At 47.3% G+C, this 26,808-nt stretch overlaps 1 protein-coding gene across 2 annotated transcripts in view; it reads right to left on the bottom strand.

Annotated features, from left to right (window-relative positions):
* Positions 1-26,808, bottom strand: part of DGKD (diacylglycerol kinase delta) — a 1,999,080-nt gene that overhangs the window by 1,337,400 nt on the left and 634,872 nt on the right. For both annotated transcript variants that reach the window (XM_069617880.1, XM_069617879.1), the window contains exon 6: positions 7,893-7,999. In XM_069617880.1, the coding sequence (XP_069473981.1) occupies positions 7,893-7,999 (107 nt within the window). The remainder of the gene's footprint in view (positions 1-7,892; positions 8,000-26,808) is intronic.

Below are 26,808 nucleotides of genomic sequence, written 5' to 3' on the forward strand. Positions count from 1 at the left end.
GTACCTCAGGTACTTTCTGTGCTTGAGATGGATTGGCACATGAAAGTAAGCATCCTGAAGGTCCAATGATACCAACCAGTCTTAGAGTTTGAGAGCCTGAAGGATCTGAGAAAGGGTTACCATCTTCAACTTGTCCTTCCTGAGGAACTTGTTCAAGTTTCTTAAATCCAAGATGGGTCTCAATCCTCTGTCCTTCTTTGGGATGAGAAAGTATGGGGAATACCAACCCTTGTTCCTCTCCGCTACAGGTACATGTTCTATTGCACCTTTCTCTAACAGGGTTAACATTTCATACACAAGGAGCAGATTTGGAATTTTGACAGAGTTGGCTCCCGGTGGTTGGCTTGAGGCCTTTTTAGGAAGGGAAGGCAGTAACCTTGAGCTACTGTCTCCAGTGCCCAAGCATCTGAAGTAATGCCCCGCCATTCTTTTAGATGCTGTGAGATTCTGCCTCCCAAAGGGGTCTTGTGTGATAAGGCCTCACAGTTACTTGGAGGCGGCTGCAGGAGCGGCTGAGGGCAAAGATGCCGTTCCTGAGGCTGGTTTCGCACCTTTTCCTCGTCCACCACGAGGGACACTTCTTTTACTTCTTTGTATGGCCTGTCCTCTTCCTCTACCAAAAGAGGATTAGTATCGAAAAGAACGACCTCTCCAGGAAGATGAGCCCGAATAAGGTTTCTGAGGCTGTCGCATAAAGGCGCTAAGAGATTTAGCCGCCGCTTTGGAGGTCTGCAGTTTTTCTAAGCTTTCATCAGCTTTACTGCCAAACAGCCTCAAGCCATCAAAAGGCATGTTGAGTAGCTTGGCCTGCACATCAGGTGCAAACCCCGACTTCCTCAACCACGCAAATCTGCGTAACACTGTGCTTGCAGCCATGGATCTGCTGATGCTATCAGCAGTATCCAGTCCAGATTGGAGACATTCCTCCATTGCCATCTTTTATAATATTCAGGAAGCCTTCCCTTTCCTCGCCTTCCGGAATGTGATCAGCCGCCCCCGTGATGCAGTCCCACAGGGTGTGGGTGAACCTGGCCAGGGTACAGGTGACATTTGCTGACCTGAGAGCCATTCTACCCGAGGTAAAGACATTACGGACCCAAGCACACACCTTCTTATCCTCTCTATACAGGGGGCTAGATGTATAGGCTGTTTTGTCTTGACGAAGTTGCTGCCTGAATAACCAGACTTTCAGGCGTGGGATGCCTCTTTAAGTAATCAGGGACACTACTAGAAGCTCTGTATTTCTTAGGAAAATAACTGTTAACTGCAGAAGCAGCCTCAGGAGCCACCCAGTTTTTTTCCACTGTCCTCTGAAGTGCCCTATGGAAGGGGAGAAGTGGGTCCTTCTGGGGGCCCTGGTTCAGGATATCAGTCATATCATCCTGATCAAATGTGGGTGAGGATCTACCCCAGCCCATGTATTCAACAACCCTATTCATCAAACTCCTGTACCCTGAATCTGCATGTGCTGCAGGGTCAGGTTTTGTAAATTCTAGCTCTGGTGACGTATCAATGCCACTAGCAGAGTGAAGAGTGTCACACAGGTCTCTCATTTTCGATTCTGGATCGATTAACTCCTCTGGCACCCCTCTGGTACCAAACTGTACCCCAAAAGGAGAAACGCCTTCTTCTGTGGCACTCTCCTCTTCAAATATAGAAGACAGACTTCAAAAAGGTCTGATTTAGATAAAGGAGTAAATCTCCTTTCCTGTGTCTGAATTTGCCTCGAAGGAATTGAAGGAGTCTTCGAAGGCATCGATGACGTCTTCGTCAACAAAGTTATCGAGGGCTTTGATGACTTATGTTTCTTCGTCAGTGTCAGGGAATCACTCGATTCTCGAAGAACCTTCGACCATTTGACGGCGGGTCGAGATTTTTGAGGTTCACCCTTACTACTGGATCTTTCCACAGTTTCTGACTCTCCTGCATCGTCCAACCGAGCGACCAGGGTCTGGCTCTTTCGAGGTTTCTTTGAGGGGGTCGAGGCCGCTTTCTCAAAGACCTTCATCATTTTCCTTCTAAATTCATCAAATTTCCTTGGGGAATCCGACTTAGTCGAACATCTTACCAATTCGGTAGACCTATCAGAGGAAGAGGAGGGAGATCTATGTCTCCTCTTGATCTTCAAAGAAGAAGATGAAGAACGTTTCGATCTACTATGTGATCGAGACCTCTTTGAATATTTACGCTGATCTGGATCTTTCGATTTGCCCGACTTTTTATGTTTTTTTGACGAGGCCTTCGAAGAGGCCTTGGAAGCTTCCCGCCCCACCGCCAGTTAACCCTTTCTCTCACAAAGAGCCTTCTCCGTCATTGACTGACAGGAGCCACAGACACCGGTTCGGTGGTGCGCACCCAGGCATCAAAGACAAATGTCAAAGCGCGCCGTTAACTGAAGCCAACGGGCACGGCACAAGCTACTTATACTGACACCGACACGGTACGGAGCCCGTCGAGGGACATCAACGCCACGACCTTGTGCAGAGCGCCCTCTGCCGAGAATATTTTTTTCCGAAGCAGCAAAGCTGGCGAGATACGAATATCATAAGATAAGGAATACGTGGGAGGACACAATCCATTCGAAATAGACTGGTTCAGATTAAAATCGGATACCACCTTTGGAAGGAAAGATGGATTAGGCCGGGGGACAACCTTATGCCTACGAAAGGTGAGGAATGGATGTTCTACAGACAAGGCCTGAAGCTCACTTACACGCCTTGCCGAAGTCACCGCAATCAGAAAAGCCATTTTCCACAAAATGAACTTCAAGTCCACCGTAGGCATGGGTTTATGGCATAAGGCAGTGAGCACCACATTCAATTCCCACTTAGGATGAGGGTTGCGCACAGGTGGGTAAAGATGAAGTAGACCTGCAAAGTGTCTTTTAATGACAGGGTTTGTCAATGAAAAAGAGCAAGTGTCTGTGGACAGGTAAGCGGCAGTAGCCGACAAATAAGTCCTACAAGACAAGACATGTATGCCTGAAGTTGCCAGATGAGAAACGAAAGATAGGACCGTGTCGATGGTAGCATCTCTGGGGTCCAGCTGCTTAGCTAAACACCAGTGACAGAACCAGAGCCTCTTGCTCCTATACAGAGACCTTGTCAAAGGTTTTCTAGCCACCTGGATAATACGCAGACAAGTTGAGACTTTCTAAGGATTTGAACTCAGGCACCAGGCTGCCGAGCTGAATGATTGTGGGGAGGGGTGCCACATCTGCTGATCGCTCTGGTGAAGCAGGTCATGAATCAGCAGAAGCCTGATCGGCGAGCACACTGACAGATGCTGAAGCTCCGAAAACCAGAATCTGGCTGGCCACCAAGGGGGTACGAACAGGAGAGTGCAATTTGTCGTGTTCCTGAGCTTGCATAGCACCCAGTGAATCAGAGGAAGAGGTGGGAAGGCGTAATCACTCATGTTGTTTCACGGAATATCGAGAGCATCCCCCAGGGAAGAAGCTCTGAGTCCGTTCCTGAAAGCATAAAGAGGAAGTTTCCTGTTTGATGACGTCGCAAAGAGGTCCACTTCTGGAGTGCCCCATGGCGAAAAATGTCGGAGAGGATCTCCGTGTTCAGTTCTCACTCGTAACGGACCACCGCGCGTCGGCTGAGAGCGTCTGCAGTCACATTCAGTTGGCCCAGAATGTGCGCTGCCAGCAGCCAAAAACTGTACTGAATGGCCCATTCCCAAATCTGAATGGCTAGATCTACAAGAGGAGGTGACCTGGTACCCCCCTGCTTGTTGATGTAAAACATGGATACCATATTGTCTGTGCGGATGCGGACCAGTTTGTTCACAATCACTGGCTTGAAAGCTTTGAGCGCCAGGAAAATCGCCAGAAGCTCCAGATAATTTATGTGAAATTGTCTGTCCTGTGGCGACCATGGGTCGAAAACCTGAGGATGCTCCAACGTCGCGCCCCACCCCATAAAGGGGGAGTCCATCATAATGGTTGTTTGAGGAGAGGGCTCCTGAAAAGGAGCACCCACCGACAGATTGCTGGAAGATGACCACCATAGGATATCTGTCATCATGCAGGGTGGAACCGGAATCCTTTTGGTGTCCGGGTCCACTGCCTGAAGCCAGGAGCTGCGAAGAGCCATCTGCGCGAGTCGCATCTTGAGACGAGCAAGGGGAAGAGCAAGCACGCACAAGGCCATGAGGCCTAGAAGCCTCTGGAACCACCAGGCCGACATGCTCTCTGACTGAATGAAAACCTGACACGTGGTCAACAGATCCGCCATCCTCTCCACTGTCAGGTACACTCTGCAGTCGATCATGTTCCAACGGAAACCCAGGAATATCAGGTCCTGAGAGATCATCATGGAGGATTTCCGCCAGTTAACCGACAGCCCAAGGCAGAACAGGAGCTGGAGGGGAGACTGAAGGTTGCTCGAGGCTTTCACTGAACAAGGACTGCACAGAAGCCAGTCGTCCAAATATGGATACACATAAACACAGGCCGAGGAGACAGCTACACCAAACTGGCAGTACAAAAGAAGAAGAAAAGCGGTGAGACCAGGAAGGACGACGAAGGGGAATTGCCCTTGCCCTTTTCAACTCAGACCCGCAAAGATTCCAGAAGGGAAAATGTAAGACTGGGAGTTACAGCTGGCGTGCCGAGCAACAGAGGTCAATGGTGCATGGGGCCTCCTGCTTTGATAAGGCAGGCAGAGAGGCAAGCTGGCTACCGTAGTACTATCCTTGACTCCAGAGAACAAAGAAGCCAATGGGTTAAGCACAGCCAGTGAGTCGGAGGAAGCAGATATCAAATGGAACTGTGTTAAATCCAAGTTTGCAAGTAGCAACATTTTGAATGCAAGAAGAAAAGACTTGTGTGTATGTTTGAACTTTAAAGAAAGACCAGTTGAAGTTCAGGTGCAGAGAGGTCTAGCACCACGTTGGTGCTCATTCAAAAGGCTCTGACTGGGACCGGTTTGTGAAAGTAAAACAACCAGAAGGCCCCAGGAAAGGGTGGCGTGAGGCATCAGAGTGGTCCTATGAGGGTCACGTCAAATTTCTTATACAATCGAAAGTCTCTGACCTGTTGCCAAAGGAAAGCTAGGGTAAGGGAACCCCGCTTTCCACTACGATTGTGAACTGTGATAATTGGTAAGTGTGTCCCCGACGGAGGGAGGCCCATTTGTACAAGAAGGATCCGAGCCCAACAGATGGAGATCCCAAGATCGAGTTTGTACACAAAGGATCCGAGCAAAACAATTGCCCAAAGAACTTGTTTGTTAATTTGTTTCTTCATAATACGGAAAAAGGGGTGGTTTGGTTAAAGGGGTGAAGAATAATACATCCGAAAACAGTGCATCAATGAGAGTGACCCCTTGTTGTTTGTTCAACCGGACATTAATTATGAGCAGTATCTGAGAGGCCGTAGTGAACCCGGCGGAGGGAAGGCGGTTTTGTAGGGAGCCTCCAAGCCCGGCAAAGGGAGATCCCAGGATTGAAGAGCAATCGCCCAAAGAACTTTTGTTGATTTGTCATTGTGAAATCCGGGCTAAGAACAATTGTCCAAGGTGCAAGAACACACAGAGAACTTTTGTTTGTTTGGTACTTTGAATCAGTAACTCTTCTAAGGCAACAGACTTTTGCAGGAAAGAGACTTAGCCTCTGAAGGGGTTTTGAAATCGTGGAACTGAACTAGGAACCTCGTGCTGTCGAGGCCCAGGAATGTGCCGTGCTTGAGAGTCCCGCCTTGTCCCGTGCCTCAAACGTCGGGAAGGTTCTGTCGTAATCCACCTCAACGAGCCTCTAGTGTTGCCTGTGTTCTTTCCGAAACCTTTTGTCCTGTGAACCATGGGAAGGCCTTGTCCAAGGCGTTCATCTCCAGGTGACTCTCCGGCTGTATCACACTGTCATCGGTTGGCAAACCGACTGCTGCCCGGCCGTCCGTGAGCCCATTCCACCAGAGCGATCGCTGCGACGACGGCGTTCCTGTCTTGTGTGCCCCTGCTGGATACCTGCAAGGCTGCTACTTGGAGGTCCATGCACACCATCACAAGATTCTACTGCGTCGACAAGGATTCCAGAGAGGAGTCCAGGGTCGGCCAAGCAGTGGTACGCAACCTGTTCGATTGACGGTGAGCCTGTTCCGGAGGTAATAGTAATTGCTTCTGTTGAGCCTTGCCACCTCCCGTGGTAGTGTAATGTTGTACTGCTATGTAGTCTTTATTCATGAGCATGTGAATCCATGCCAGACTCCATGCTGGAGACGGAACACGTTACTTACCTGTAACTATTGTTCTCCAGCATGGGTTTGGCATGGATTCACATGTGAACCCTCCTGCTGTCCCCTTTGTGGCTCTTCTTGGTCATACTGCCACTTTACGTGCTTGCAAAATCTGAAGAAGGCTGCCAGAGGAGGGGCTTAGGGAGAGGGCAGTCACTGGCTGGGGGCAGTATGACCCAGAGCTCAGTGATTGGTTTAGAGGAGAAACACAGTTTCTAAGTGAAAGTGAAAGTGAAACTGTTTTTTCTTTTACAGAGGATTCCCGGCCTGACGACAGGAAATATTCATGAGCATGGGAATCCATGACAGACCCCATGCTGGAGAATGTTACTTTAAAAAATGGTTTTGCATTAAACAATGGTTTTGCCCAGAATGCTACCCTGCTTACTTGAAATAGTAAAGGCTTTCATTCAAGGAATCTTATCCGTCGAGCTGTTCTGTAATTTCATATATATTTTAATGAAAACAGTGTTCCAAGATCTCACACATATGCAGAGCTATTCAATGTTTATAAATAGTAATAACGATAAAGGAGCCTGCAAAGGCAATTAATAAAAAATACATGATTAGAATGCAGACATCTCTCTTAACCTTTTGGGTGCCCGACCCATCAGACTCGCAGAGCAGGATCCTAGATTTGACCCTTAGGAGGGGCACAGGTTTACATTCTCCCCCCAAATTAGGAGTTATACATACACAAACCACTTTAACAGGTGTATTAAAGCATTTTAAGGGGACTCAAAGGATACTTGTACAAATATTGTAAACTTATGTAACGATCAGTAATGCTCTCATGCTTATACAGTCAATGTTTAAAAGTGTTATCAGACTATCTAGATTTGGGAATTGTGTTTGATATTTTGGTTAAAGCACTTGATTCTCATGGCAGATAAAGCAAGGTTTTGTTCAACCAATGAAGAGGGCCGTATGTTTCAACATTTTCCTCTTCTTGACTTATTCATTTGTTCACTATTCTAGGGTGGTGATGGTTGCATTTGATAGAATTAAGGGTAGTCAGTTGGTGGGGTACTTCCCATTGGCTCTCTCATACTATCTACTACAGTTGATTAGGCTGGAGGTTTCCCTAAGGGGTGGTAAATGTTTGGCCAACATAACAAGTTAAGATACTATGCGACATTGAACTATCGGGTTAAACACGGTTTCTAGAAATTGCGCTTGGAGGATATCTTTAGTTCCTTCCATGGTACTAAAACTTGTGAATACATATTGTTAAAGTGCACGAGTGGACCACCTCCCAGATGAACTGACATGACAATAAACATGATGCACAAATACAAACCATGCACCCTTCCATCCACACAGCCAACATCTGGCCTAAATCCACTGGACAAGCAAACAGCACTACAAAGCCACACCGGTGTCAGAAGTGCCCTTTACAAAAAAACATTATCATAACTAACATAATATAATGTCTGGGTTTAACTTTAAAAGAAGTGCAAAAGAAACAAATGAGAACTGTATTATTGTGAGAGTTATAATAGTATGCATGATGTGCTATACTTTTTTATTATGTTTTGAAAAAGTGAAGGCCAGACAAACAATTTGATTGGAGTCATGCTGTGTGAGAAAGCTGTTCAGGGTTTGTCATAAATCTTTCATCGGGCGTTAAACACAAAAGAGCAGGACCTACCCCATCTTCTTCCTCTATGATGTCCGTTCCAATGGATGCTAGTGTTGTCCACTTGCAATTATTAGTTGCTCTGACAGCACAGCGCTTGTGAGCTTTGAACTTGCAAACTACAAGAGAAGCAAAGAGCAGCATGAAGGATACAAAGTGAGATAAGTGACAGAATTTGACAAAGTGAGGAGTGTAGGTAAACCATTAAGAGAGTGCAGAAGGCACAGAGTGCTTTGGAGAGAAAGATTAGAAAGAGGAAAGAAAAGGAGAACTGTGGAACAAGCAGAAAAAGGACCTAGCATGAGATACAGCAATGTTGTGGATAAAGAGGGAGAAAGAACTAGAGATGGAAAGTGCAAGGAAAGTAGTGAAAAGGACAAACAAAGGAGAACAAATGTGTATTCAAAACATGTACGAATATATAATATAATATTGAAAGACCCATTTCTCTTTTTCTTAAAAAACTTTATTTATTGCTGGCATGTTGACAATACGGGAGAATCATATTTTACTTAAAACAGTACATTATCAAGCATATCATAGGTGTAGAAAGCGACAACTTATAAATCATTAGGGGTGTGCAGGGGGGGGGGAGTGACGGGAGAGAGATGGGGGATTGGTTAGGGCTTAGTGGATTATGTAGGTGGGGTGCCAGTCCTCGTGGGGCTTGTCATGTCCTCCTCTGCCATTAAGTACGCTCTGAGGAGGGGCCCATATGTCTTTGGGTCTCGAGGTGGGTTGCACTCCTCGAACGTACGATTCTTCGCATTCTTGTGTGCTGACCAGGTCTCGCATCCAGCTACGGGGTGTTGGGGGGGTCTTTCGATTTCCATTTCCTGAGGATGGTCCGTTTGGCTACTGCACCTCCCACAGCGAACAGCCTGCGGGTCTTGACCGTCGCCTTACCTATATCTCCCAGAAGGTATTTTAACGGGGTGGCCATAATGTTTGTGTTTACGATCGAGTTCATTGCCATTGCCCCTTCGTTCCAGAATTGATTGATTGGCGGACATTCCCAGTACATGTGCTGAGATGTAGTCTCAATTGTGCCGCATTTGGGACATGCCTGTGGTTTGGTGGGGTCAAACTTACAGATTTGCTTGGGAGTGATGTGTAGTTGATTCAGGATTTTGAATTGAATAAGTCTAAAGTTTGCGCAGAGAGAGATGTTTTTAGTGTATCTGCAACAGTTTGTCCATTGCTGCTCTTCTATCTTGATGTTCAAGTCTTTTTCCCATTTGGTTTTTATGTCGTTCTTGGATGGTTTGTTGGCCTGTGTTAGCCTGTATAACATGGAGACACATCCTGTGAAGCCTTCCTCAGTGAGGATTTCTGTTAGGAACTTGTGGGTTGGAGGCGTATTCGGGAACCTCGGCCACTTCTTCCTGCAGGCAGCTTTTAGTCGTTGATTATGTAAAGTTGTGGATAGGCCTTTGCCTATTCTGTGTTGATTTCTGACAGCTTGAGGAACCGGCCTTCCGGGAACAGGTCTCCAACTTTGGCCTGCTTTTTAGGGTCCCAGGATACTTGTATGGTGCGGTCCATTGTGGGTTCCAGCCCTGGGTAGTCCCATAGAGGTGAGTGCTGCCAGTATGCTGTTTCGCATCCGACTCTTCTGAGGATCTGTACCCACGCTCGTACTGTAGATTCCATCGGGTCGGCCAGTGCTTTTTCCGTAGGTACCTTAGCAAACATCATGCTTTTGAGTTCAAGGGGAGATGCAGCGAATTTTTCAGCATGTATGTGCGCATATTGTTCTACGTTGTTTGCCCAATATTTTGCAAAGTGTGCCTGTGCAGAATGGTAATATAATTGGAAATCTGGGGCTGCCAGTCCGCCTGTGTCGTAGTTCTCGCATAGTTTGGACCAGTTTATTCTGGGACTCTGTCCTCCCCAGACGAAGCATGTGGCAAGTTTTTGTAGTGTGTCAGAGAATGTCCTACCCGGCCAGATCGGGATTCCATCGAAGTATAGTAGTTTTGGCACTATCAACATTTTCAGTAGGGCTATGCGACCGTAGAGGGACAGCGGTAGCTTGATCCATGCATTGAGTTTCCATTCCAGCTGTGCTAGGTAGGGGTTGTGGTTATTGGCCAGCAAGGTTCGTCTGTCCGGTGCCATTATGATGCCCAGGTATCTTGCGCTAGTGGGGGACCAACGTAAGCCCTCCATGGCATCGGTCTGTTTCGTGGAGTTGGTCAGCGGGATTATTTCAGACTTGGCTTTGTTGATTTTGTATCCGGAATATTTGCTGAATTCAGCTATGTCCCGTAGTACCGGAGCAAGGTGTATGTCGGGGTTCCTGATGTATAACATTGTATTGTCCGCGTAAAGGGAAACGAACTGTGGGGATCCCATTATGCAGATGCCTCTCCAGGCGTGGTTGTGCCGCAAACATGCTGCCATTCCCTCTATTTTCAGTGCAAATATCCACTGAGATAATGGGCAATCTTGCCTGGTTCCCCTTTGTAATGTGAAGATGCGTAACAGTGTTCTGTTGGTTCGTACTCTGGCCGTAGGGTTGTAATACAGTATGTTGAGGAAGCGGAGGAAGCCTGCGCCGAACCCCATCTTTCTTAGGATTTCAAACATAAACTTCCACGAGATGGAGTCAAATGCTTTTTCTGCATCTAATGTGACTGCCACCGTCTGTGCTTTGTGGTCTAGTTGTGAGGTGATGGCGAAGAAGCGCCTGAGGTTCAGGGCGGTGGAGGGTCCAGGAATGAACCCTGATTGATCCGGGTGTACTAGTTTTGTCATGTGCGGGTTCGATTTGTTGGTTAGGGCCTTGGCATAGATTTTTGTGTCGACGTTGATGAGGGATAATGGTCGGTAAGATGAAGGAGAATGCGCCGGCTTATTTGGCTTTAACAGGACGGTAATGATGGCTTCTCTCATTGTAGGGGGGAGCGTTCCGGATTCGAGAGATTCCTCCCATACTTCCAGGAGCCGTGGGGCTAGTTCGTCTCTGAGGATTTTGCAGAGGTCTGCCGATAGGCCGTCTGACCCTCGTGCTTTGCCCGCCTTCAGATCATTAATTGCTTGTTGCAGGTCCTCCAGAGTTAATGGTAGATCAACTATGGCACTTTCTTCTCTAGTGAGCCTAGGGAGTGGAAAGGAGTTCAGGTATTCCTGTACTTTGTCTGCCGTTACTCGGTCCACGTTCGTGTAGAGCCTGTTGTAGAATTCCCGGAACACCTCATTCACCTCCTGTTGGTCCACGTGGGTCCTTCATTGGTCGTCTGTGATGCTGGTGATTTGTCTGTGGCCCAGTTCAGTCTTGATGAGGTTAGCCAGCAGTTTGCCGGACTTATTGCCCTCTCCATACTCCCTGGCTTTGATTGGCTGCGCTGTATACCACACTTCTTGTTCTGCTAGTATCATGAATTTAGAGTGGGCTTCATGTAGTCTGGCCAGTGTTGCGGGTTCTGGTGCTCTTGTGTATTCTGTCTCAGACTCTTTTTGTCTTCTTCTGCTAGGGTTAGTTGGGTGCGTATGTCTTTTAGTGTGCCATGGACCTTGGAGATCAGATGTCCTCTTAGCCAGGCCTTAAAGGATTCCCAGACTGTGCGGTGTGACTTCACAGAGTTTCGATTTCGATCAAAGTAGTCTAGCACCTCGATACGGAGCACCTTGTGTAATGAGACGTCCCGTAGGATGTCTGGAGGCATTCTCCATAGTTGGCGAACCAGAGTGGAAGGCTCAATCTGGATTTCAAGTACCACTGGTGAGTGATCCAAGAGCGTTTTAGGAAGTATAGTGCATTCCTTTAGTCTCGAGACATGACTCGTGGAGCAGAGCCAGTAGTCAATTCTAGAACTCGACCCGCAGATAGATGAATGAAATGTGTAGTCTCTGGATTTGGGGTGCATTTCTCTCTAGGCATCAGCAAGTGGTAGAGATGACGTAGCTTGTTTTATGGCGAGTGCTGATTTCGAGCATGGCCGGGCGTATTGGATGTCTTGTCCAAGAGGGGATCAAGTATAGTATTGAAGTCTCCTCCCCAAAATATTCTTGATTCTTCTGCTGGAGTTATTAGGGACACTTTCTGCTGGTAGAATTCTGGTGTGTCCACATTGGGACCATATGTGTTCACAATGATCAGTTCTTGGCCGTGTAATGAGCCCCATATTATTACAAATCTGCCGTTTGTGTCAATTTTAGTTTTTTGCACTTGGAATCCCATTCTGCGATGGATCATTGTTAGGACTCCCCTTGCTTGTGATGAGTAGTTTGCTGTGAATACCAGTGGGCCCCAAGCGCGGCCAAGTGAGTTGGTCATCTGTTCCGTGATATGCGTTTCTTGTAACAGGAGTATGTCGATTTTGTGTCTGTTAGCATCCAAGATTATTTTCCTGACCTTGATTGGGTTCAGAAGGCCCCTCACATTCCACGTTAGTAGTCTGGTACTGTTGGTCATCCGTTGGGATGCCATTCGGGGGGTTTTTGTATCGTGCTTGTTTTTCCTTCTGTTTTGTAGCGGTCTGCACCCATGCCAGGGTTTTCCCATTATTGTGCCAACTGTTCTTAACTTCATTAACTTATGGACGACAAAACTTCGTCCTGAACTGGCAACTGGCCAGCTTCTTGCCCATCCCCCCCACCTTCACCTTCCCCCCAATCGGGCGGTGTATCCCCCAAAACCATTTGCAACCTGCAAGTGAGAACTCTTGACTGTGGTGGTGGCGGGGGGCCGTGTGGGCCTTCCTGTGCGACACTGCGGCTTCAACTGACTTGTCGATTGACGTGCTGCTTCTTATGGTATTCTGAACTTTGTGAGCATTTTGTTTCCTCTTCTTATGGTTTCAGGTGTTGGTACTTACATCAGGTATCGTTGGGTGTTTCTGGAATATGGCGTTCGATGAATGCCAGAGCATCTTCTGGTGACTCGAAGAATTGTGTTTTACCTGCATGCTGGATGCGTAGCTTGTCGGGGAACAGCAATGCATATATGACTTTTCGTTCCCGAAGAGTTCTCTTCACTGGGTCAAAGGATCTTCGGACAGTCTGCACGCCCATTGAAAAATCTGGGTAGACATGGACTCGATTGGACTCGAATGTTAGTGGGCCATGTTCTCTTGCCAGGCGGAGTATAAGATCACGATCTCTATAGTTGAGTATTCTGGCTATGATCGTTCTTGGTGGTGCTCCTGGCTTGGGTGGTGGTACTGGTGCTCGGTGTGCTCTTTCTACCAGGAATTGCTTTGAGAATTGTGCTTCCGGGAATAGTAAGTGCAGTAGTTCTTCCAGAAATTGTTCCATGGGCACATTGGACTTGCGTTCTGCCACTCCCACAACTCTTATGTTATTCCGTATAGATCTGGATTCTAAAACTTCACATTTGCTCCGGAGGGTCTTAACATCCTTTTGGATTCTGTCCATGGTTTTACCTTGGATGCTTGTTGTGTCTTCTAGTGTGGAGACCCTGTCCTCCGCCTCAGAGACCCTTGTGCTTGTTTTTTTTTATATCTGTGCGGATGGAGGCGATGTTATCTCCGGTGCCGTCTAGTTTGGCATTGATCGCGGCGAATCCCTTTTCCATGCTGCCATGTATGGGGCCATGTTTTTTGCTGAGGGGGCCGGGGGCAGATTGTCGGGTGTTTCAGTAGGTTCAGAGTCTTGTTCCTGGCTCGGGGGGTTTGCAAATGCGTCCAGGGGCCCCTTTTTTCCCCCCTTGTTTTGACACCTCCAGCAATGTTCCTATGTTAGATATAGGTTATTCTGGTGCAAGGCGGTCAGGGTTTGTGTTGGCCCTTTGGTGTGTTGGTGGTTGTGGCCGGAGGCTTTATGGGGGGGGGGGGGTTCACGTTTACCTTTTGTAGCAGGATTTATTGATATGCACTGCAGTCTACAAGGATCTGCAGAGGTGCAGGTTGTTTTTGCCTTTGCTGGAGTTGATGTGCACATGGTGCACCTGTAGCGCGTGGTAGTGTTGAGGGTGGGTTCGCCCAGCGTGTTTTCAGAAGTGATTTCACTCTGCCGTACAGAGTGTGAGTCCGGTTTAATGGGTGTCCCCCCCTTGCTTGTTTTTATGGCCCACGGGGTATGCCCAGTGTTGAATAGTTGGCGGCGTTATTTGCAGTGGCCCCCTTACATTTTGGTAAAGTTTGTGAGCAGGGTGGGTGGAGGGGCCGCAGTCCTTTTTGCATGGCGGGCTTGTGGTGTCGACTTCCCCCACCCACGTAACCTTTGTGGTTGCTGCTGGAGCTCAAAGAAGTTCCTGACCGCTGCCGGGGAGAGGAGTGACTCAAGCGTGGGTAACGCACTTGGTCCAGCCCTAGAGGCCTGCTTCGACCCGGGGCGGTGTTGCTGCTGGGACTTCAGTGCGAGGTGGTCCCTGCCGCCCCTAGGTCTCAGGCTATGGCTCGTTGCAGGCGGGGGTGGGATATCGCGGCTCTCACGTCGCAAGTGAGGCGTGTTGCAGCCGCAGCGGGGACCGAACGCTCGAGCTCGCGGTTGCCAGGCACCCCGCAGGGGCTCGGGCTCCGGAAGGATACAGTTGTACTGTGTTGATGAAGGAAATACCATAAATTGGTTAGAAAACCATACAGACATCAATTCTTATTAAACACAACATCAACATAGATCGTTGGACTAAAAACAAAACACAAAGAGAAATCAGGGGAGGAGGAAGGGGGAAAGGGGTTAGAAAGAAATCGGGAGAGGCAACCAATTGCTGAAAACAAGTATTGGTAATCTTATAAACCAAAACAAAATTAAAATATAGGTGGGGAGAGACCCCACTAAAATTACATGAAACACTTGGACTGAGTCTCAAGTGTGGCTCATCTTGGTGATTCGTAATTATCAACCATATCCCTCAGGATTGGAGCTATTAGCCGAGGTTAAATCTGCCAACGGAGTGGGGGAAACAAAATTAAATTTAAGTAATGAAAGAAGTCTAATATCCTGGAAATATTCCAGAGATCTATGGTCCCCTCACCGATCTTGTGTTTCAGCGGAAAAGAAAATCAGAATACACTGAGTAATTGGTTCCGCTTCCTCAGGGCTGCAGTAATGAATTCTGCAAAACAAAAGAAAGGTCTATTGAAGAAGGATAAGAAAGAACTCTTATTGTCGCCTAAGTGAGTATTAGGTTCAGCCTGTCAAGGGGTGAATTTAGCTGCACAGAGAAGATATGATTTCATCCCTGCAGGAAACGACGTTCTATATCCAACTCTGTGGCTGCCATATCAGAGTGGAAATGAGCTTATTTCCCTTGTTAACACCTGTGCACCGAGAAAAAAGTAGAACAAAGAGAATAATAAAAGGAACCCATCACCTTTGGTGTGCCAGAACCATGTATTGGTCGTCAGATGTGTAGGTGTGCCATATTGGCAAAAAGAGGTTCGTGGGTACCTCAGTATAACAATAAGTATCCTCGACAGATCTTAAAGGAATGGTTCGGTCAAAAAATATATTTGTCCCTATGGGTCGGCCATGTGCTTTTAACCATAATTCGATCGATCGTACAAACATTTCCTATGCACCTTACCCGAGTTTTCGTCTCTTGAACACAAGCAAAATCAGGCAGCAGGGCGTGGCCATCTTGTGATAATCTTATCACTTTCCGCATCGCCATGGGTGACCTGCGTTTGCGGCACTAAATCATATCCCCCCGCCCCTGAGCCTGACATCACTAGACGTGTATCGCCCATTTCACAACGCCAAACGCCAAAGCACGTCTTGTGTAAACATTCTCTGCGCCTCAGCTAATGACGTGTCACCATGGAAACGGCAAGAAGCCTCTTTCCTCAATAAGTATAAAAAGAGCGTTTCACAACACACAACAGCAGATTTTCTTTTCCATTCCTCTCGCTGTATTTTTTTTTAGTATTCTGTGACTCGTTTCTGTGCTCTGGTCAGCTACCTTCGTTGCTTGCATCCCATGTGAACAGATACCAGTAAGACCGCTATAAATTATTTTCGTTTCTTTACCACACAATGGCAACAATAATGCCCTACCTGTACGAGCCCGAGTATTCCGAGGAGGAATTACTGGAAAGAGCAAGCTCTGTAAATGATGGGGATTTAGACAACAGTTGGGCAGACGTTTCAACAGATGAAGAGCCTGTGCCTAGTCGCATGGGCGGTGTTTCCACCTGGTGTACCTGCAATCGGTGCGCGCTAATGCCAACCGAGGTGGAGAACTGCTGCTGCCGAGAAAACTCTGGTTGCTTGTCCTACATATCGCAAGGCGATCCACAGCCGCAATGCGTTAACGAGCTGCCAGACTTCATGGCAGTCTGTCTCACACGGTCCATGTTGAGGATTTTGATGGTGCTTATGCACGAACTTTGCGCAACAGTTCGCCCTCGTAATCCAAGTAACGAGTAAGTATAGTCTGGTTGTGATGTCAGTTAGGCCACTATTTCACGGTTGTCCCCTATATTCTCGTAACTTCAAGATATCATTGTCATATTCGTTTAGTCTTGCAATTCTGTAGTAACAGTCGCATAAAAGTCGTTCAATATTGTGCAGTGTCTAGTTAGCATTTGTCCTGGCAAAAATGCCATTGCATACAGGAATTGTCATTGACAAATAAGGTTTAATACACTTATATTGGTCATTTAAAAACAGATTGTATCTTTATCTTTCATAGGTGGTACCGGCTGGTGGCCTATCGTTCGTACACATGGTGGCTTGGACACCGCGTTCGACGAGTAATACCTGCCTGTGTCATTGGGGACATTAGACAAACTTTCCCTAGTGACAGTGGTCAGTACATGTTAGGAATATGGGATGGAGGAGATGTAAAAAGGGAATCAGGAGACGGTATATCTGTAAATAAACTACCTTGCCCAGCATTCCTTGTGACATTTTGTAGTTGGTGCCGTGTGCGCGTGGCCAGCTGAGACTCATTAGCACAGCTTATCAAGGGCCAACGGCGCACGGCAGGTGTGGCTTATTTTGAGATCGGGGCGAAGCCATGCCGGAGGAGTAGGAGACCGCTGACCTGTGATCGTGTGCTTTTCTGCATACATCCTGAAAGCGACGGACGGCTAATGCTGGAAGCTTCCCTGCCGAGTGTTCGGTCATCTTGAAAGCAACACGTTTCATGTGCAGCGGTGGAGAGAGGACTTGAACTGCTGTTACGGGCTACAAAAGATTACGTGCTTGCGAGCTTCCCGGACGACAGAAAAGTGTTGAACCTACATATTTTGGCAAACGCTGTTTGTTCTTGTTATAGTTTTCTATTAGCGCATAAGGCAGCACTTTGACTGGCATTGCATGTCAACTTTGGTACATGGGGGGTTATGCACACGTTTCACAGCAAATGACAAATATCTCTGCAATTAGTTTTGTTTTCAGTAATGTAAGCATTTCAGTACTTTACACGCTTACGGAGCACAGTGTCTACATTGCATTGAACTGGATATGCAGAGGGAGGCAAACTATGACAGTCTAAGGCCTGTGTCTGATACATGTCTAACAACGTTTCTGTTCCATGTTTTGTAAATGTGCAAAAGCTTGCCCTATGGGCCATGCATATGTGATGTTTTTCATGTTGGGAAATATTCCCAATTATATGTTCCATCCTGCTTGCTTACATGTTGTGCCTGTATCAAGGGGTACTATATCCATGAGTGGTCAGGAACCAGTACATCTAGATCTGTATTAAGAGGCTTATGGTGTTACTTGAAGTGGTGTTTTGCTCTATGTTAGGTTACCCAGGTACTAGACAGAGTAGGGTTTTTTCCTTTTACTTCCCCCGTCCTATCCACACTAGTTGTTTTCCTAAACCTCTTTCCGGTGAGCCTCTATTCTCCCTCCCCGTCCACAACCTCTCCCTAACCCTCTTCCCCCCACTGGCTGCCACGTGGTATTCTGTGGTTATAATCAGGTACCTGTGCCAACCCCGGGTGGAGGGTCGACTTAATTCGGCTTCTGTGTTTCGGGGGAAGAGTGTCGACATCTCTCATTCCCCATTAGTTTTGACATAATAAGTCACCCCCATATTGGGATACTTACAACCACCCAAGCCAAATGGAAGCGACGACTCCCGCATTAGCAGATGTGATAAAGGCGCTTCAAGATATTCAAGTAGAATTGGTTCAAGCCAGACAGGAATCTGACAATTTGAAGACACAAGTACAGAGTTTGGTAGCCCAGCGGACCCTGCTGGAGGGAACTAGTACAGGAACCTCGGGTTAGAATCCCACAGTTATTGTTCAATCATCTAGTAGTGTTCCGTTGGCAGCTCCCGAACGATTTTCAGGGGATCCCCGAAAATACATGACCTTCCTTACCCAGTGCAGGCTTCATTTTTTGTGTAAACCTTCGACTTTTGAAACCATTCAGGCCAGAACAGCTTTTGTAATTTCATATTTGACAGGAGATTCCGCGGCATGGGCGATGCCGCTAGTACAAAAGGATGACCCTTTGTTATACAATTGGGATGGTTTCTTAGGGGAATTTGGCAGATTATTCGATCGTCGAGAGGTCTCATTAGCTCAAGATAAGGATGTTATTGGATTTAAGACAAGGAGGTCGGGATCTGGTAACATATGTCACCCAGTTCAACAGATTGGTAATTGAAACGGAGTGGCCAGCGGCTAAACAAACAGTGTTGTTCTATCAGGGCTTACGGGAGGAACTGAAGGATGTAATCGCTCAAGTGGAGCCGCAACCAGGAACTTGCGCGGCCATGATCGATTTAGCGTTACGATTAGACTATCGTATGAATGAGAGGAAAGGAGATAAGAAAAGACCGGAAGCAGGGCCGTTCGTGCGTCTAGACAGGAGTAGAGGAGGAAGGGCAAGTGAAGGGGAGCCAATGCAAATCGGTAGTGTACGAGGGTCTTTGTCCGCCACAGAGAAGGAGCTGCGGAGGGTTAATAAATTGTGGCTTTATTGCGGACAGGCAGGACATTTTATACGAACATGCCCTAATACACCTCAGAAAAGTGGGGGAGGGGAAAAGAGTACGAAGGAGGCGGGAAAAGAGCTGGGCCGGCCTTAGGGGGAACACAGGTGCCAGGCCGGATAGATACAGGGTTCCCGGGATGGGCTGCAAACACAGTGGGAAGTAAAACGTATCACTTATATATCCTAGTGACATTATGTTTTGCGTTAACAAAACAGGAGGTCTTCGCCATGGTAGATTCAGGGGCTACTGGCAATTTTGTGGATATTACTTTGGCAAAACAGTTAGGATTACCTTTGTTGGACAAGGTTAAGGTGGAAGGAGTTCAATCAGTGGATGGTTCACTGTTGGTGTCAGGGCCCATTCGAAAGCAGACAGAAAAATTGGACATGATTTGTGGACACGGTCATAAAGAGGAAATAGCATTTGATCTAATAGCAGCACCTCAATTTGGATTAATTTTGGGCATGCCCTGGTTAGTTCTTCACAATCAAAGCATTGACTGGGAAAGACAGACTGTGTGGTTTAATGAGGAGAGGTGTCAGGCACACATTTTTCAGGAAGGAGGACCCGCAGCATTGTTAGCGGAGAAGAGGTCTGAAGAGCATATGGTAGGACAAGTAACAGAAGAAATTCCCTCATAGTACGTGGAGTTTAGCGGAGTGTTTGATAAGAGTTGCAGAGCAATTACCTCTGCATAGAGCACATGATTGTGTTAATGATTTAGAAGAGGGAGCAAAACTGTCATGTAGTAGAATCTATGCTCTTACAGAAAAGGAAAATCAGCATTTGCGAGAATATCTAGACGAGATGTTGGCGAAAAGGCTTTATTAGACATTCCACATCACCTGTCTCCTCCACTCTATTTTTTGTTCCCAAGAAAGAAGGCACATTACGCACTTGCCTTGATTATCGTGCATTAAATAAGGTGACAATAAAGAATCGATTTCCATTGCCCTTGATTTCAGTTCTGTTAGACCAAGTGAGGGTGGCCAGGATTTATACCAAGTTGGATTTAAGGGGAGCTTACCATTTGATACGGGTCAAGGAGGGGGATGAGTGGAAAACAGTTTTTAGAACTAAGTTTGGTTTATTTGAATATCTTGTGATGCCTTTTGGTTTATGTAATGCGCCAGCGGCTTTTCAGTTTTTTATGCAAGAAGTATTGCATGAATTTATTGATACCTTTGTTATTGTTTACATTGATGACATTTTGATTTATTCTGAGTCTCCTGAGCAGCATGTACAACATGTAAGGACGGTGTTGAAAAGATTACAGGATTGTTATTTGTGTGTAAAATTGGAGAAGTGTGCCTTCCATGTGACACAGGTGGAGTTTTTGGGATTCATATTGACTAATATAGGAATTGTGATGGACCCTAAGAAAGTGCAAGCCGTCAGAGACTGGCCTTCTCCTCAATGTGTAAAGGACGTACAATCATTTCTAGGGTTTGCCAACTTTTATAGGCGATTTATCAGTAATTTCTCTAAGATTGTTACTCCAATCACGCACTTATTAAAGAAAGCAGTGAGGTTTACTTGGAGTACAGAAGCAGAAAAAGCCTTTCAAGAGTTGAAAGTAGCCTTCACTACTGCTCCTGTGTTACAACATCCCAACACAGAGAGGCCCTTTCAAGTTGAGACTGATGCAAGTAATGTGGCGATAGGGGCTATTCTATCTCAAAGAGATGAAATGGGAGTATGGCATCCTGTAGCGTTTTATTCCAGAAAATTGTCAGGGTGCAAGCAAAATTACTCCATAAGTGATAAAGAGTTGCTGGCGATAAGATCTGCATTCTTGGAGTGGCAACACTACTTACTGGGAGCTAGGCATCAGGTGGTAGTGGTAACGGACCACAAGAATTTGCAATACTTTAAAACGGCCCACACTCTAAGTCCTAGACAATTAAGATGGTCACAATACTTTAATGAATTTGACTTTGTGGTAACCTTTCGGCCGGGCAGCAAGAATGAGAAGGCGGATGCACTATCCAGACAACAAAATTTAGATAACGTAATAGGCGAAATTAAGACCATTATCTCGCCAGATAAAATTGTTGGGGCCATTACTACACAAGTCATTGAACTGGTCAAGAAAGCATTGAACCCACGGCAACTGTCAGAGTGGCGGAAAAGTCATTCGGCACGAACCTGTCAAGTTAGTCCAACTCTTGATCAGGAGGCCCGGTAGAAGAACACGAAGAGTAGTCGTTGAGTTCTTCCTACCAATGCGTCCCTTTGTATTTTCAAAATAAACTACAAAGGAACCAATTAGTCGAAAGATGGATCTACTGCAGCAGCTGGAGATGGACAGGGATGCCGTGGAGTGTAGAAAAGGCAGCCGGTTTGAGAATGCAGCAGTGGCTGTTGGTGGACACGGATAGCGTGGACTGTAGAGAGTAAAACCGTATATCAGAGGAGTTCAAGACACAGAAGGTGAGAGACAAATCAGGAAGTGACAAATAAGAACGATTGGAAGATGAACAAATAACAAGCATAAATTGATTACCAATGGAAGGCACCGGGAAAGCAAGACAGAGAACTCTGCAAACCCAACCTATCCCTAACTCACGACGAAACGAGGGCGCCTAGGTGGAGTTCAGCAGTCTCTAGTCCACAAACTACCCCGATGAAACGAGGACGCCTAACGACCTGAGCGCAAGGTGGCAGTCTCTAGTTTGTGTGCTATTCTCTTGGGTTATGCAGATTTACTCAGGTAAGGTGATGCCGTTGTTCATTTTGATCCGGCGAGATGAATGTCAATCAAGGGTGATTACAACTTTGTTGCAAGGCAGGTCAAACAGCGTTCCGGGGTTCGGCAACATGCGGGCAGTAGACAGAACAGAACAGCAGGAAAGGCAGGTCAAACAGCGTTCCGGGGTTCGGCAATGTGCGGGCAGTAGACAGAACAGAACAGCAGGCAAGGCAGGTCAAACAGCATTCCCGAGGTTCGGCAACAAGTAGCAGTTCAGTAGTAGATAAACAGGAAAACAAGGCGGTCAAGAACACAGACTGTGATCAAGGCCAGAAACATAAACAGGCGCAGTCAAGAGGGAACAGGACATAGGAACGAGAGCTTAGCTGTGATTCAAACGAAATCAGAAGCAATGAGTATGGCTACCCGGAAGAACAGGTAGCCACGACCTCGTTTGGCTCCTCCTCCTCCCTACAGCGCGGTAGTCTCGCTTGTGGAGAGGACGCCATAGTCGCCATGGTAACGTGGCAGCACGCGTTCAGAAAAGGCATTTCGGCTCGTTAACAGAGGAACGGAGTATCCTTGAACTGTGCAACGCACGTTGTTGAACACTTAGGGCTGGATGTTTGGTGGTAATCCTGACAGAACCATACGGGATGGGTTGCCTTATCATAAGAATCAGTTATATCTACCAACTAAAGAGTTACAAGACAAGGCTTTGTTTTGGTGCCATAAATCTCCTTTAGCAGGTCACGCAGGTAGGAGGAAAATGCACATTATGTTGGAGAAATATTTCTGGTGGCCTACTTTAAGACAGGACATGGAGCGATATGTAGATCTATGTGAGAACTGTGCTCGTAACAAGGCAGAGCATGTTAAGAAAAGAGGGTTACTGCAACCATTACCAACTCCTGAGAAAGCATGGATGCATATTTCTATGGACTTCATTACGGATCTGCCGCCAGACAAGCAATGTGATACCATTTGGGTAGTGGTGGAGTTTCTGTCAAAGCAAGCACATTTCATTCCCTGTGAAGGAATACCTGGGGCAGGAAAATTGGCTGAGTTATTTTTACAACATGTGGTGAGGTTGCATGGGTTGCCAAAAAGCATCGTCTCAGATAGGGGCTCGCAATTTACCTCCAGATTTTGGCGTGCCTTTTGTCAAATGCTAAGAATCAATTGTGCTCTGGCAACAAGCTATCATCCTCAGACAGATGGACAGACTGAAAGAGTGAACCAAAACCTTGAGCAATATTTAAGAGGTTACTTAGGTGATGGCAGGGAGTCATGGGTGCAAGCTTTATGGTTGGCCGAATTTACCTATAACAATACTTATCATACTTCTTTGGGGATAGCCCCTAATGAATGTTTGTATGGTCATGAACAGAATATGATACCAGAACACCTGCCAGAGATGGAAAATATTCTAGTGTTGCAGGAGCGCAAATAATTGCTTCTCGAGATTAGGCAGAAGGCACGAGAAACAGTACAAGAACCAAGCTGATAAACATCGACAGGAAGGTCCTAAATATAAAGTGGGGGACAGAGTTTGGTTATCTACTCAGAATTTGTCTTTGATTAGGGCCCAAAGATTTACACCTCGGTTCATTGGGCCTTATGAGATTAGTAAATGTATCTCTACAACTGCCATGAAATTGCATTTGCCTAAGTCATTACTGATACATCCGGTGTTCCATGTATCTTTACTTAAACTAAAACTAACGGCTCCAGGAACGACTACCAGGCGGCCTCCAGCGATCACGAAGGAAGGTCAAGAAGAATATGAAATGCAACTCATTCTGGATGCAAAGAAGAGGAAGAATCATTTGTGGTATTTGATTCAATAGAAGGGTTATGGACCGGAGGATTGTTCTTGGCAGCCGGCAGAGGGAGTGCATGCTCCAAGGTTGGTCACACAGTTTCATCGGCAACACCCAGGTAAACCAGGTCCTGGGAAGGGCCATGAGAGAGGAGGTAATGTTAGGAATATGGGATGGAGGAGGTGTAAAAAGGGAATCAGGAGACGGTATATCCGTAAATAAACTACCTTGCCCAGCATTCCTTGGGACATTTTGTAGTTGGTGCCATGCGTGCGTGTGGCCAGCTGAGACTCATTAGCACAGCTTATCAAGGGCCAACGGTGCACGGCAGGTACCGCGAGGACAGTCTTCCTCTTAGCCTCTCGTCATTGGTACAGAAACCCCTCCTTTTTCTGTTCTTCAGGGCAGAGCTGGAAGAGCTCGGATGCCCTGGTTATCATGGCGTGGAAAGAGCCAACCTCGTCGGCTGGGGACGCTCCCAGGGGTAAGGGGGGGGTGACGACGGGATGTCTGCTGTGTCATCGCCACCGTCGTCGTCCGTCCCCGTCGCCCTCTCCTCTCCCGGCGAGGGGGATGAGGGGTCCACCGGCCTCGCGGGCACGAAGGGCGGAAAGGGGTGGACTCTCCTCCGCTTGTTCGGAGGGTTTCCCGACGGGCCTGGTTCTGGATCCTCCGTCGGGGTCCGTGGTAATCTCGTCCTTATCTCGGTACATAAGGATTGGATTGCCAACAAAATGGCCGCCGAGCTATCCTGGGGCTCGGGCAATGGCTGCGACGGACGGGATGGCCGTTCCACTGGGCCCTGTTCGTCCTCCTCGTCGCTGTCTTCGATCACGTCAGCAGGGACCGTCCCCTGGGATCGAATCTTCTCGAACCTCTCATTGAGGTTTATGAACCTCTCGTTGAGGCCTATGGACCTTTCATTGAGGCCCCTCTCGGTCTCCACCAGTTCCTCCTCAGAGGCTGATTTCGAGTCTGTAACGGCCACCACCCCCTACCCCTCTTTTTCAGCCGGGGGCTTCACTGTAACGCTCACCTGACTCCCACGGAGGCGCTGGTCCCGGCTGAACTGTTATAGTCTCTTCAATTGAGAAGCGTAGAGCTCGGATGACTCTCTGGACTTGGCTTCCTCTTATTGACCGTCTGGCTTGCAGGGTAAGGTTTCTGCAGGCGGAAGAAAAAAGGGTTAATGACCGTTTGGCTGGACTTCCTCCTCACTAATCGCCAACTCTCCGAAAGTCCAATGTTCTGGTGAGCTCTCACCTTAGGCGTATAAATGCTGGGCTCTCCATCCTGCGACTTATGCAGGGGTGCGTGTGTTCCAGTTACGTCACTGGAGGTCCTCAAAGTCTTTTGTGGCCTTAGAAGTGGCACAGGTGCTGAGATGCCAAAAGGTGATGCCGCCGTTACTGCACGAGCGGATGCCAGTAGGTATAAAGAGTTTATAGTCTTGAAGAGATGGGCACCTTTAATGAAGTCTTTGCATTGTCTTTTTCAGGTGCCTGGATGCTGAGGGCGTGGTCACTGAGAGCGCGACACGTGCGGTTGTACGTAGGTATGGGAATTTCTGACACCTCAATAATGTCCCTTGTTTTCTGTTTTCAGGTCTTGAGATGTTGCGGGCGTTGTTCGTCCGTTGCCGTTGCACGTGCGAAGTACGTGAGTATAATGATCTGTGACCTTATTATAGCACCTCTAACAATGTTCTTTTCTTATTTGCAGGTGTCGGGACCTTACGGGCGTTTTCCCAGTCGCAGAGGCACGTGGGGAAACACGTAAGTGTTAGGCTTTCTTGCAGTCTTTAATGGCACTTAAATAATGTCTTTTCTTGTTTTCAGGTGCCGGGCTGCTGCGGTTGAAGAGATCGTAATACGCGCACAAAAGCAGGTAAGAAAGTAAATGCGGCCGCCTTCACCCGATTCCTACTTAACAATGTTCTTTGTCTTTACAGGTGCCGTTAGGCTGCTGAAGAGAAGGCCGCGAAGAATCCGTGAAAGCACAGATGGATCAGGTAAGCGAGCGCGGCTGCGAACGTGTTGCAACTTGCTAACCTTATGTTTCTTTTGCTTGCAGGTTCTGCCGGTGTCTGGATTCCTGGATGGTAAGTATAGTTCTCGTGTCTTTCTTCCACAGGTTGCTTCGCTGAAGCTGGAGATGTCACTGGAATGCTGGAGCTGACTCGGTGAGTGTCCTGCTGCAGATGCAGAATGACGCGAAGCACGTTTTCCCAATCGGGTGTGGTTTAAATAGTGTTGGAGTGATTGGGTGTCTTCTTCCTCAGCCTCGCCCAGGTAAAAGAGTTCCTGTGTTCCAGAGCTAAGGAGTGGCACCAGCCCCACCCAGGTAAGAAAGTAGTCCCAGTTCAGGGAATAGTTCCTCCCAGCAGAAGGCTGGGAACTTCATCCTGCCAGCATTTGCAAAGGAGAGTATGCAGCATGGTCTGCTACAGGTAGGTCCACCCAAGCACCTTTGCAAGAATTATGAGCCCGGCGCCCCTGGCGCCGGGACTGAGGTTCCTTATGAGCCTGGCGCCAGAGGCGCCAGGACATGGTCCAAAGGGCCCCAATAGGGGTTTGCTGGAGTCGGGGACGAGGGTCGTGAGCCTGCTTCCGGGGATGCTGGGCTTGACTTGGCTTCTCGGGAGCAGTGCTCATGACAGCACCCCCCCCTCAAGGCCCCTCCCAAACTTGTCTTCCCCGGAGGTTTTGGCCTATTGGGAAAAGTTTGGTGGAATTTTCTGACTAGACGAGGAGCATGGACGTGGTCAGAGGGTTCCCATGATCGTTCTTGAGGTCCGTAACCCTTCCAGTCGATCAGATAGTATAATTTTGACTTGATGATCTTGGAGTCCAGGGTGTTTTTAACCTCAAATGCAGGTTCCCCATTTACTTGAATAGGCTCTGGAGGTTTATTCAGTCTGGTTCCAGGTTGCATAGGTTTTAGTAGAGATACGTGAAACACCGGATGTATTTTCATGTGGGATGGCAAACCCAATTTGACAGCCACTGGGTTTATTATGGTTGTAATTGTATATGGTCCCAGATATTTTGGGTTGAAGGTGTGAGGTCCTTTAAGTGATAAATGTTTGGTGGATAACCAAACTTGATCGCCAACCTGGTATTGAGGGGCGTCTCTTCGGTGTTGGTCTGCTCCCCTTTTGTACCGTTCTTTAGCCTGTTGTAGGTGGATTGTCGCTTCTTTGAAAGCTTGAGTGATAGCATTATGAAGTTGATCCACGGCAGGCGTTCCAAGATCTTGGGGCGGGTCGAGATTGGAGGTTCGAGGATGAATCCCATATAAAATGTAAAAGGGACTTTTTCCGGTTCCTGAATGGATTGAGTTGTTGTAGGCATATTCGGCTATCCAAAGGATATCTTTCCAATTACTTTCCGACTGCTGTAGCATACAACGTAAATATTGTTCCAGAGTTTGGTTTGTCCTCTCAGTTTGTCCGTCGGTCTGGGGATGATGGCTGTTTGAAAGTCTCACATCGATTTGAGCTAAACGACAGCAACTTCGCCAAAAGTGAGAGATAAACTGGCT

Source organism: Ambystoma mexicanum, chromosome 10 (assembly GCF_040938575.1).
Source record: "Ambystoma mexicanum isolate Mex_15411 chromosome 10, UKY_AmexF1_1, whole genome shotgun sequence".
NCBI lineage: Eukaryota > Metazoa > Chordata > Amphibia > Caudata > Ambystomatidae > Ambystoma > Ambystoma mexicanum.